At 34.1% G+C, this 13,527-nt stretch overlaps 1 protein-coding gene and 1 long non-coding RNA gene across 16 annotated transcripts in view; one reads left to right on the top strand and one right to left on the bottom strand.

Annotated features, from left to right (window-relative positions):
* EHBP1 (EH domain binding protein 1) overlaps window positions 1–13,527 on the top strand; it is a 336,986-nt gene that overhangs the window by 242,184 nt on the left and 81,275 nt on the right. For all 15 annotated transcript variants that reach the window (XM_032291989.1, XM_032292002.1, XM_032291990.1 and 12 more), the window contains one exon: window positions 3,964–4,107. In XM_032291989.1, coding sequence (XP_032147880.1) covers window positions 3,964–4,107 — 144 coding nt within the window. The remainder of the gene's footprint in view (window positions 1–3,963; window positions 4,108–13,527) is intronic.
* Window positions 5,046–13,527, bottom strand: part of LOC116560559 — an 11,668-nt gene continuing 3,186 nt past the window's right edge. Inside the window, exons 2-3 of the long non-coding RNA XR_004273019.1 lie at window positions 11,462–11,472; window positions 5,046–5,126 (exon numbers count right to left, since the gene is read on the bottom strand). This is a non-coding gene — a long non-coding RNA (uncharacterized LOC116560559). The remainder of the gene's footprint in view (window positions 5,127–11,461; window positions 11,473–13,527) is intronic.

The raw sequence follows: 13,527 nt of genomic DNA, 5'->3' as shown, positions 1-13,527 counted from the left end.
CAGGCTGGAGTACAATGGCATGATCTCACCTCACTGCAACCTCTGCCTCTGGGTTCAAGTGATTCTCCTACCTCAGCCTCCCCAGTAGCTGGCACTACAGGTGTGCACCACCATGCCCAGTTAATTTTTGTATTTTTAGTAGAGATAGTGTTTCACCATGTTAGCCAGGCTGGTCTCAAACTCCTGACCTCAGGTGATCTGCCTGCCTCAGCCTCCCAAAGTGCTGGGATTACAGGCATGAGCCACTGCACCTGGCCAGATTTTTCTTAGAAACCAGATTTTTAAGGCAAATATGTTTAATTAAAACTAGAAATTGATTGATGTTTAAAATTAAAAATACCCTGGACTGGGAATCAGTGAGCCTGGATTCTCATTTTGACTCTCCCAGTAATTACTAGTGTGACATGTTAACTAGCCATTTAGTCTCTTGTGATCTTATTTTCCATTTTTGTTAAATGCAATAATCTTTAAGAACCCCTTGGCCGGGCGCGGTGGCTCAAGCCTGTAATCCCAGCACTTTGGGAGGCCGAGGCGGGTGGATCACGAGGTCAAGAGATCGAGACCATCCTGGTCAACATGGTGAAACCCCGTCTCTACTAAAAATACAAAAAATTAGCTGGGCATGGTGGTGTGTGTCTGTAATCCCAGCTACTCAGGAGGCTGAGGCAGGAGAATTGCCTGAACCCAGGAGGTGGAGGTTGCGGTGAGCCGAGATCGCGCCATTGCACTCCAACCTGGGTAACATGAGTGAAACTCCGTCTCAAAAAAAAAAAAAAAAAAAGAACCCCTTTAGCTGTGAAACCATCACTCTGTGATTCTATTCAGATGTTTAAAGTTTACCGGATGATAGAAGCAACATCTATTGATAGAAGCAACATATATTGATAGTTCCATATGTGTTTCCATTGGCCATTCATTGGCTTATTGGTCAGAATTTTGCTTAGGGTAAGTTTAAAGGTTTTTATTGACACTGGATTGGCAAAAGTAATGTCTAACAATAAACAGTGTAATATAGGTGCTGACATTTGGTAGGTTTTTAAAATTGCATATACCAGCTGAATTTTGGACAATTAAAAATCTGTTTCTCTTTGGTACACAGTATTTCAATTCTCAAATATACATCTTTTTACATTTTAACTTCTCTGAAATCAACGTATTACTTGTAATAGGTAGTATATCAGAGTTTAATTGGCAGCATTTGTTCTTTCTTAGTAGTTCATAAAATAATAGCAAATCTTACAATTAAAAGCATTGGATTTGAGAAAACTTAGTAACTTTAATATGGCTTTACATACTTAACAAAGTCATAATGTTGTCCATTTCGATACCTAATACTTGTGATGACAGTTATATATCTTACACATATCTCTTAAACTTTACAACCCATAAGATAAGTAGTCAAATCCTATTTTATTTGTGGGAAATCTGGGGTTTGCAGGATTACTTAAGGTTACATGATAAATGTTAAAGTTTGAATTCAAAAGCAACCTTGTCTTCAAAGTCTGTGCTTCTCCACTTTAATGTCTTTTTTTTTTTTTTACCATAATAGAATTAAAAAGTAATTATAGCCGAAATACAAAGTGGTCAACATTACTGAAGGACAATTTAACAATGTGCGTCAAATTCCTTAAAAATGTTTATCTCATTAGATCCCACTTTCAGGAATTTTTCCTAAGGAAATAATTAGAATTGTATAATAAAAATTTACCTTTAAAGATATTCATGAAGCATTATTTGTAACCATAAAAAATTGTATGCAACCTAAATGTTCAGTAAAATAATGCAAGTTAACTATGTATGATGCATCTATACAATATAATGTAAGGTAGTCAATTAAAAATCAGGTTTTAGGCTGGGCATGGTAATTCAGACCTGTAATCACAGTATTTTGAGAGGCTAAAGTGAAACAATCGCTTGAGCCTGAGAGGTCAAGGCTGCAGTGAGCCGTGATCGTGCCATTGGACTCCAGCCTGGGTGACATAGCAAGACCCTGTCTCAAAAAAGTAATAAAATAAAATAATTTTTAAAAATATGTTTTCAAAAAATATTTAAGACCTTGAGAAAATGCTGAAAATACAGTAAGTGAAAAAAAGCATGATTCTACAGTGATTATCTCTGGATACCAGGACTACTACTGATTTTTTATTTTTCTTCTTTTTAACTAATATTTATTTTCTGAAATATCTGTAGTGAATTGCATTTCTAGCCAGAAAAAAAAATTATGTTTATGTGCTCTTAAACACAATTGGTGATTTTATAGTCTTTTGATGATTTGATTTTGGTGTTAAGACCAAAACAGTTTTTCACTGTCTCTGTAGCTGGTTGTAATCACTGAAGACGATAAAATCACAGAAATTAGAGCTAGTGGGATTTTAAAGATGATCCCTCATTTCAAAGATTAGGAAATCGAGGGATTAAAACAAATAGTTAACATTTATTCAGTGCTTCCCGTGCGCCTTTGCTCAATACATTATACTGTTATCTAATCTTTGCTCTGTCCTTCTGAGAGTTGGTCTCTTTTTACCCTTATTTTATAAATGAGGAAACTGAGGCTTAGAGAAATTAACTTGCCCATAATTAAGTGGTGGAACTGGTATTTGAACCCAGGTCTGTCTGACTCCACAGTTCTTAAACATCGTATAATGGAATGTAAGTTTTTAACTGACCTGCTCTAGGTTACGTTGTTTATTATTAGTGGAAGAGGGATTAACAGCCTGATGTCTTGACTGAAAATTCAGTGTTCAGTTAATTAATTTTGTCTGTTTTTGAGACACTGTTGATATTGTAACCAGTCAAATGTAATGACCAATTCTATTGTGTCCTGTTCAACCTGAACTTAGACCTATCATTATCACTTATACATTTTATTTATATCTATTAAGAATTTTTGTTTAATCCTCTTAAAAATCTTAGGTGATGAAAATGTCCTGGAATTCGGTAGTGGTGATCGTTCATAACCCTATGAAATACTAAAAACTACTGAATTGTACACTTTAAGAAAAATCTTTTCTTTAAGATTATAGAAAAAAAGCTTTAAAAAATAGTAAAATATAAAGATCACAAAGAAACATCAAAATGCTGAACTTACCTTTAAAAAGATAGTTTCAAATAATATGAAATAAAGTAATAGCTGTACTTATTTTCTTTTCCTTGAAAGTAATACTTATGATTGAACCAAAACTATGCAATGAAAGGGAAATAAAAGAAATTAAGTACCAGATAATAATAATAGACATCTAAAGCCAGAAGTTGGTTACTTAGTAGAAAAAAAAGGAATTTGGACTATAAGGAAGATGAATATTTGTGCTTTTTTAAATGCATTTAAGAACTGATCTCTGTTGATGGACAATACCTGTTGTTCTCCAAAATTATATTGTAAAATTACAGATTAATCCAGGAGAATACTTTTCCAATTCTGATATTGTCAGTTGTTTTTATACAGATAGTGAGCAATGGAGAAGACTAGTTTTACTTTTTTTTTAATGAAATATAATGGCTTTGAATTTTCTATAAACATTCTCAAGAATTTAAATTATTGCCACAGACATTTAACATTTTATTAACATTCAAATTTGGAAAACGTTATCAATTCTATAAGACTGAAAATAAAACTCTGAACGTTAAAAAATTTCTTTGTTAGATTATACTGTGTTTATGAGCAAATGCTGATAATATGTATAATATATATGAGCCTCATACCTAATGAGAATATGTTCTAATAAAATTATAATTAAATTTAATCAGTTTTAGATAGTAAAGATTTATTTCCCTTATATCAAGATTTATGTATTCATTCCACGGTTTCTAGTCAATATTAATATTCTCCATAGGTAATCTCATGAAGCTACAATCTTATTCATGATCTCTATTATTTCAGCAGATTGTCTAACCTTTCATTAGTTTACAAATGTAGATTATGTGTTCTTTTTTTTTGGCTTCTAATTTTGTATCATTGCTTTTAAGCATCGAATGTTATCTAGACAAGAAGAACTTAAGGAAAGAGCAAGAGTTCTGCTTGAGCAAGCAAGAAGAGATGCAGCTTTAAAGGCAGGGAATAAGCACAGTACCAACGCAGCCACCCCACTCTGCAACAGGCAGCTAAGTGATGTAAGGAGCATTTGTTAAAAAATACCTTAAATTGTTCATTGTAATCATGAGGAGGAGGGAAGTAATTTGCTTGTATTTTTGCTATGTTATTTTTCTATAGACTGTACGTTGTGAATATTTGGCGCACTTACTGAACTGATAAAGATAAATTCATGCTTTTAGGAGCATTTGGTCATTATTTCTACACAGTGGTGTTAGTGATGAGGAAAAGTAAGATTCAGGAATATAATTTCCACATATATATGAATAATCTGGTTTTTTGTTAGTTTATATTTTATAACTGTAGTTGTACTCTAAGATTGTATTTTGTCAATGGAAGTTAATTTTGTTGGAAATATTAGAATATAATAATGATGTCCATTATTTATTGAATACTTAACAAGTATTTCAGAAACAATAATTTTGATTTTACTTAACTCCATGAAGACTGAGGCCAATAGGGAAGGTAACTTGTACAAGGTCACAGAGTCAGTAAATGGTGTATCCAGGATTTGAACCTGAGCCTTATTAGATTCCAGAGTCAGTGCACTTTCCTGTCACATATTGCCATCCTTGTATTAAACCACATTTTTTACATATTTTTGTGTAATGCTTCACAGATAATAATGAACATATAATAATAGGAGCCCTTAACATTTAGGGGGACACAAACCTCTTCAGGAATCAGAAAACTGGAACAGTTTCACCACAGCACCACCGTGTATTAGTATTTGTTTTTCCCAGAAAGAACAGCTCTATGCAATTTAGCTAGGTAGCTACATGCCAAATTCACCTTGTTACATTTGTTTCAGATTTACCCAAAGAAGTACCCTGTTGCTTATGAGATTATGCTTTGAACAGTCCCAAGATATTTTCCCATCCTCCCTCTTTCAAGTTATCTGTTGCTGCATTAAAAACCACTGCAGGATGAGGCACAGTGACTCACGCCTATACCCAACACTTTGAGAGGATGAGGTGGGAGGATCACTTGAGCCCAGGACTTTGAGACCAGTCTAGGCAATAGTGACACCCCAACTCTACTTACAGGAAAAATAACAAGAAAAACAACAACAACAACAAAACTTACTGGCATAAAACAACTATCTTATTACATTAATAGATTCTGTGAATTAAGAATTTAGATAGGACACAGTGGTAGTGACTTGTTTATGCTCCATGTTGTCTGGGGCTGGCTTTCAGCTAATAAGACCTCTGCCAGACTGTCAGTTGGAACACCTACATGTGGCCTCTCCATATGGTCTCTCTACTTCTCTTGTGTGGGCTTCCTCATAGCATGGTGGCTAACTTCCAGGAACAAGTGTCCCAATGGAATAAGGCATAAATATGTGGCATTCTTATGATCTAGCTTTTCTTAAAAGCAAAATCACTTTAAGTTTATTGTAAGAAAGGAAAATTCTTTGCAAATTTCGTTTATGAACATAGATGCAAAACTCCTATAGAAAACAATTAGCAAATTCAAGCCAGAAGTATTTTAAAAGGTTACCATACCACGGTCAATTTGGATTTATTCTAGGAATGCAAGATTGTTTAATTTTTCAAAAATCAAGAAATGTAATTGACAACATTAACAGAATAAAGAAAAATCAAGCACATATAGAAAAAGGTTGGAAAAATATCAACATCCACTCATGGTCCACAGGGAGAAAACAACCGCAATTCTTAACCTCTGGGGATAGAGAAAGGAACTTTATTACTTTATTAATCTGCTACAATGTACAAACAAAAAGCCTATAGCAAACATACTTAATTATGAAACATTGAAAGCTTTTCATTTGTGACAGAGACAGTCCACTGTCACTTCTATTCAACATCATAATGTTGAATAGAACCTAAGTCAAGAAAAAGAAATCAAAAGATATAACATATGAAAGAAGACAAATAAAATTATCATTATTCACTAGAAGTATGACTTGTACATAGAAAATCCCTTCAAAATTGCAAGATTACTGGACATAATATTTGAAAATAAATTCTGTTTCAATAAAATATACAAATGACCAGCAAGCACATGAGAAATATTTTTAGTATCATTAGTTATCAAGCAAATGAAAATCAAAGCCACAGTGAGATACCACTATGAAAATGACTGAAATTTAAAAGACTGACAGTAACAAGTGTGAGAGGAATTTGGAGCAACTAGAATTCTCACATTTTGCCAGTAGGAATGTAAAATGGTACGACCATCTTGAAAAATAGGCCATTGCCTATAAAGCTAAACATGCACTTACATGACCCCAACAATTCCATTTTAAGGTACATAACCAAAGAAACTAAAAACATATGGCTATTCAAAATTTTTATATGCTATTATAAAATTTTATAGCAGTTTTGTTTGTAGTATCCAGAAACAGGACAAAATTTTAATGTCCATCACCAGACAAATGAATAAACACATCCTGATATACCCATGCAATAGAATACTACCCAGCAATACAAAGGAACAAGACACTGAAATACACAATAATGTAAATGAATCTTGGAGATATTATGCTGAGAACACAAAAGAGGACATATGTAATTACATTCACATAAAACTCTACAACAAGCAAAACTAATGTAGCATGACAGAAAGCAGATTGGTGATTGCCTGATGCCAGGGTAGGCAGAAATGACTGCAAAAGTATATGAGCATGAGCAAACTTTCTAGAGAGATGTAAAAGATTTATAGCCTTATTGTGTCTGATTACACAGGAGTATACATTTGTTAAAACATCAAATTTAAAATGGATGCATCTTACTACATGTAAATTATATTTTAAAGTTTATCTTTTTAAATTGTTTATTAAAAACAAACATTCTCTAAATATTTACAAGAATGTTAAAAATAGATAATATGCTAAGAATAAAGCTAACAAGAAATATGCAAGACCTTCAGGCAGAAAACTAAAACCTTCTGAAAGATATAAAAGAATAAATAAATGGAAGGGCATACTATGTTCATAAATTGGAAGACTCAATGTTTTAGACATTTTATTTTATTGTGATAAGAACAGTTAACATGAGAGCTACTCTTTTTTAAAAAAAATTGAGTGTACAATACATTATTATTGACTATGGATACAATGTTTTATAGCAGATCTTCAGAACTTATTCACGTTGCTTAGCTGAAGCTTAATTCCTGTAGATTAGTAACTGCCCATTTCCCTTCCTTCCAGTTCCTGTCTACCACTATTCCAGTCTTTTTATCCATTCATCTGCCCATGGACATTTAGGTTGTTATCACATATTGGCTATTGTGAATAATGCTGCAATGAACATAGGAGTGCTAAAAATCTCTTCAAGATCTTCAGTTTTTGGTTTCAGTTTTTTTGGGTAAATACCCCAAAGTGGGATTGCTAGATCATATAGTAGTTTTGTTTTTAATTTTTTGAGGCACCTTCATACATTTTCCTTAACAGTTGCACAATTGTATATTACCACCAACAGTATGCAAGGATTCCAATTTCTCCATATTCTCACCAACACTTACTACTTTTGTTTTTTAAATAATAGCCAATATTGTTTCAAACAATAGCTTGTTAGAAATAAGCATGGAGTGATATCTCATTGTGATGTTGATTTGCATTTTCCTGATGATTAGTGACATTGAACATCTTTTCATGTAACCTGTTGTTCATTTGTATGTCTTCTTTGAAGAAATGTCTATTCAAGTCCTTAGCCCACTTTTTAATTGAGTTAACATTTGTTTTGGGGGTGGGGGTTGGCTGTTGAGTTACAAGAGTTCTTACTTATTACTTAAGAGATCACTGGTTTAAAACTTCTTTAGCAATTTCTTTATTTTATTCCTGTGTACTTTGTTTCTATACAACTAAACTAAGTCCTTCTGGTGAATACCAAAAATAATGAGAAGAGCTATTTTAATAATTGCTATTATAGTACTTAAATAGAAGCATATAGTGTGTGGGACAATGTCTGTGTACTCAGTACAGTTAGCTACTTGTGAGACTTTTGTATTTAGTTCTGGGCTGAGAAAAAGTGAGAATTTACAGGGGATTCAGAAAAGGGTTAAAGGAATGAAAGCAAAGATCTACTTGTAAGGAAAGAAAGACTTATAAAATGTAAAAAAGATATAACTGGGAAGCTTAAGTAATCATTTGAATATGTGAAGCCTCAAAATCCATCTGGTAGGCTGGGCGTGGTAGCTCACTCCTGTAATCCCAGCACTTTGGGAGGCCGAGGTGGGTAGATTGCCTTAGCTAAGGATTTCGAGACCACCCTGGGTAACATGGTAAAACCCCATCTCTACCAAAATACAAAGAATTATCCTGGTATGGTGGCATGCGCCTGTAGTCCCAGCTACTCAGGAGGCTGATGCAGAAGAATTTATCAAACCCGGGAGGTAGAGGTTGCAGTGAGCTGAGATCACACCACGGCACTCAAAACTGGGGGACAGAGTGAGACTCTGTCTCAAAAAGAAAAAAAAAAAATCCATCTGGTAGCCCCTAAGAGAATAAACTTACGAACTACTCAGCATGGCCTCATGTCCTTGCAAATCCTGCCCCTCCCTTTAGAGCCTTATCTCTTACCTCTCTCTCATTTTTTTCATTGTACAGTCCAGTTATAAGTTGCTTACTGTATCTGAAATGTGTCATACTTTCATTCTTGTGTCAAGCATTTGCTGTTGTTGCCTTGAAATATCCATCTTCCCTTGATAGTTTCTTCTGAAATAGCACTTTTATAAGCACTTCCCTCATGGCTCCTTGCAGTAAAGTTAAATCTCTTTCCTATATCTTTTTCTATTATTCTCTATCACAGCATACTCTCATCCCAATATAATTATCTACATACAAATCTCTTTCTCTCAGTCAGTGGTCCGCTATTTAAAAGTACAAGGACCTTGTATGCCCAGCACCAAGTAGTAATATTTAGAAAATGTTTGTTGAATAAATAAATGAAGGAAATAGTGACAGGCTATTTTTCATATCCTCTGAGTGTCAACTAATAAAAAATGAGCTTAAACATGAAAACTTTGTTATAAAGAGGTTCTTAGTAGGTCTGTAAACAGAAAAAATAAATGTTTCTCTGAAGGTCTTTAAAGCAGGATTGAGCAGAGAAAGTTAGTGTTCCTTTGTCTGAAGTCAGTTACAGATCAGATTACTTTTGCCACTTGGGGACTTAAGCTTGTAACATGCTCTTCTTGCTATTCTCCAATCGTACGTTATGATACCTTTCATTGTTGTTATGATGTGTGTTTGCCAAATCCTTACACACACCTGCTTCTCCCATATTCTGGGACTCTGATTAGAGTTCAGCTTTCAGTTCTGCCTTGAATCACAACACTCTGCAAAACAGTCCCTTTCAAAATGAGTATAGCTTTAGGCTGCTAGCCTGGAAAGCTATTTCTAAGACACTGAAAACAACTCTTGGTAATCTTATTGGGTGGATCCTTATGTACATATTCCATTTAAGTTATCCTCAGGAAAGTTTTAAGTTGTAATTTCCCTCAAAGGACAACTCACCAACACAGATACCATAAACCTTTTAATTTTTCTAAATTTTTGGCAGGACTACGATTGCATATTTTAGTGAATACTTGGTACAACCACTTACTGCCTTTCAAGTCTGTTTACATGATTCACTCATATCTTTGTGCATTAACCTGTTTCATTTGCTCCCTGAAATTATGTCTATAGGAGACATATTTCATTGCTCTGGTTCTCTGTGTTTTATGTTCCTTTTCTTTCTGTTCCTTTTGTTCTATGAAGATTTTCAAAGGTTGGATTTGACTAATGTAAGTTTTAGGTGTAATATTTGTGTTTTTCATTGTTTTCCACATGTATTTTAAATCATTTTTTTAATTACAACTCAGGAGTTTGGTAGCTTCAGCAGTCTACACAGCAGGTAATCTAAAGGAGCCTTCTTGACTGTAATATATAAACATAATACTCCAAGAAAAACTTTCCTTTTTTATTATTTTTCTTTATTATTCCATTTCCCCATATACTTTCCCCCCAGATATGTACAAATAGAATTTTAAAAGCTAATCTGGCCTGTAATCCCAGCATTTTGGGAGGCTGAGGCAGGCAGATCACCTGAGGTCAGGGGTTCGAGAACAGCGTGGCCAATGTGGTGAAACCCATCTCCACTAAAAGTAGAAAAACTAGCCAGACATGGTGGTGCATGCCTATAGTCCCTGCTACTCAGGAGGCTGAGGCAGGAGAATCGCTTGTACTGGAGATGGAGGTTGCAGTGAGCAGAGATTGCACCACAGTACTCCAGCCTGGGCAACAGAGCAAGCCTCTGTCTCAAAAAAATAAAAATAGCTGGGCAGGGTGGCTCACACCTGTAATCCAAGCACTTTGGGAAGCCAAGGTGAGCAGATCATTTAAGGTCAGGAGTTCAAGACCAGCTTGGCTAACATGGCAAAACCCATCTCTACCAAATATACAAAAAATTAGCTGGGTGTGGTGGCACATGCCTGTAGTCCCAGCTACTCTGGAGCCTGAGGCACGAGAATCACTTGAACCCAAGAGGCAGAGGTTGCAGTGAGCCAAGATTATGCCACTGCACTCTAGCCTGGGCAACAGAATAAGACTCCATCTCAAAAAATTAATAAAATAAAAACAAAAAATAAACAAAATAAAATCCAAGCTAATCTGTTCCACATGCTTTTGCTAATTACTTTGCATTGGAATATAATTGCTTTTTTAAAAATGCATTTAATAAACCCACCATTCCATTTAATAACACTTATATACTTGTATAGGTATCTGAAAGAGATATTTGCACTTGATGTGCTAAAGTTTAGAATTCATACACTGTAAGCAAAATAAAGGATAACAGTCCTGCTACCTACAGTCCTTGGACTTTTTGTTAGCATGTTGGTAAAGCACTTTGAACGTATCAGAAGAATGATGCTATATAAGTTTATAACTTTTTTAAAAGAATAAAATCTATTTTATATGTAGAAAATCTAAAAAGACTCAGGATGAAACTTCAGTCTAATTAGCCTAATCGTCAATGAATTTATAAATATGTTTTTGTTTTGTTTAAGCAATATTTATGTAGCATAAGAGTATGATTTGCAGATAGTTGTTAGGTATCTGGAAGCATTTTAGAAAGAAGTATCAGAAAGTAATTACAATGCTATTATAAAACAGACGAAGTTTTTCATCTAACATTTAATCTGCTGGCATAATGACCCACCTATTACACTCAACTGGTTCAGGAGCCTTTTCTCATGTAGCAGGTAGCAGAATCAAACTGCAAGTTAACAAGTCCGAAGGTTTGCAGTATCTGTCTTTAAAGACCTGAAGGAATGTTTGAATCCTCTAAAGAAAACAGTATACATGGGAAAGGATTTTAGTTTGATCAGTTCTTAGTTAACTAGAAAGACTAGTAACCACACAGTGACTTTTTTTTAAACTCACCTTTGGAAATGAATCCAAATGGCTTAAGAGAACTAAGAGAATGCAAGTTAGTCTTTTGCAAATTAAACTTTTGACAGGTATTTTATGGCCATGAAGGGTGAGACGTCAACTGTGTACTTTTGATGTTCATTGAAAATTATTGATTTAAATGGCACTAGTCTGTCATGCTGATAATTATAGCAGATTGAGATAAGATCACTAGATATTCTTTAAATAATAAAAGAAGCATTTGCCATTCACTTGGTAAAAAACACTGAACTTTTTTTGGTAATTTCTAATAGTATCTTTTCCTGTAGTTTTCGTATGTATGTGTTCTAAGTATGTAACATCATAAAATTATGTATAAGATTATACTAACATATTTATGAATATTGACTGTCTTAAATAGCCTCCTAGGAATCAAAACTTTAAAATTAAGTTCAAGTTAAAATTTTGTCTTTTTCCTAATTACACATATTATCACTTCTACTATTAGGAAGAAGTAATTTGACTTTACATTTGTAATTTTGTATGAAAGGATGTCAATTATCACTTATTATTTAAGTTACTAAATCTTTAGTAACATACAGAGTGAGTTTTTAGTTAAAAAATCTAAAACCTTTAATAATATACAGATTTTACTTAGGAATTTTTATTCTCCCTATGAGCTGGACTGTCTGTGCCCAGGGCACTGAAATGAAAATATATCCTTATTTTTTACTTCAACACAATCACCAAAATATTTCATGTATAAAATCTATTTCAGACCAGTAAGACACTTTGAATGTATAGCTGATCTTTTTATAGTTGCATTTTAGAGGAGAAGAATGCCAGTGTACTTCTATGTTCAGCATAAATAGCTCCATACAAAGCAGTGATTTTTATTCCATATTATTTTAAATAATAGTTTATCTATTATGTCTAAATGTAAGTTGATTTGAAGTCAGCTATCCTAACAATAGTTACTAGACTTCTTAGAAAACATATTGTTAGCTTGCTAGCATATCTTCAAAGTCATACAAAATACCAGCATTGATGTGGAGGAAAAAAAAACTAAAGCATCTTTTCTATTATGTGGCCATAAACCCCTAGCCTCAAAAGTCTTATTTGAGGTTGCCATGAATGCATGAAGCTAGGGCTAGGTGTCTTAGCATCAGGAACACTTCTTTTATGCAAGTATTAATGGCTGTGGACATTTTCCATATGCCTGTTCAGTGCCGTATTGAACATCCCAGGATGAATATCACCATTACTAAAGCTGTATTTTATATTGCCTATTTTGTTATTGCTCAGCATGCACAAGAGTAAATTTTAAATCTTTATTCATTTTGTTTTTTAATGTTTCTTTTGTTCTTCTTATCATGTTCCTGCTTTCCCAAGGATATATGCCTTGAATGAAAAGTCACATGTGCATTACTAATTGTGTGCTATTGTATTTACAGTTCCTAGTGGTGGCAGTGTGAAGCTACTAATTCCTTTGCTTCACTTGATGTAAAATAATCTGAGTGTCTTTGATAGCAGTGAAACAGTATTAATTGTTTTGTACATTTCTTGGTCACTCTTCTTAGGTGGTCTTCATAATCTATTAGAACTTTCAGCCAGATTTTTGTAATGTCATGCCTCCAGCAGTGATTAAATTGGTAATTAATGAACAGTCTTTGGCAATGTAAACCACATCCCGTTAATTTTCCCTTTTGAGTTTTTAGAAGTTGTCTTCTGTGTCAGAAATCATTGCGCCACCTTGCTATGGCCCCTTGGCATGAAACCACAACGACTTGATTTTTTCAGCCATTAGTAGATCAGAGCAGTAATTTCACAGTATTTTGGTCAAGGTAATTATAATACCAAGAACTGAGTAGATTTGAAAATTCACGAAAGAAGTCCAGAAATACCAGGTGAGCTTCCTTGTGTTCACTGGAACGTTATGATTAGTTTAATTGGTCTTTGTTTGATTTTAGCCGCAGAAACTGTTTGTGCCACAGTAGTGCAGTGACTTTATACTTGAGTGTTTCTGACCTTCTTTGACAGGGTGGGTGCAAAAATGAGCCCTTTGAAACAATCCCCTTTCTAA

This window comes from Sapajus apella, unplaced genomic scaffold, assembly GCF_009761245.1.
Source record: "Sapajus apella isolate SASKATOON/1434 unplaced genomic scaffold, GSC_monkey_1.0 scaffold26, whole genome shotgun sequence".
NCBI lineage: Eukaryota > Metazoa > Chordata > Mammalia > Primates > Cebidae > Sapajus > Sapajus apella.
Note: the sequence above shows the minus strand (reverse complement) of the source record. Positions and strands in the feature narration are given on the sequence as shown.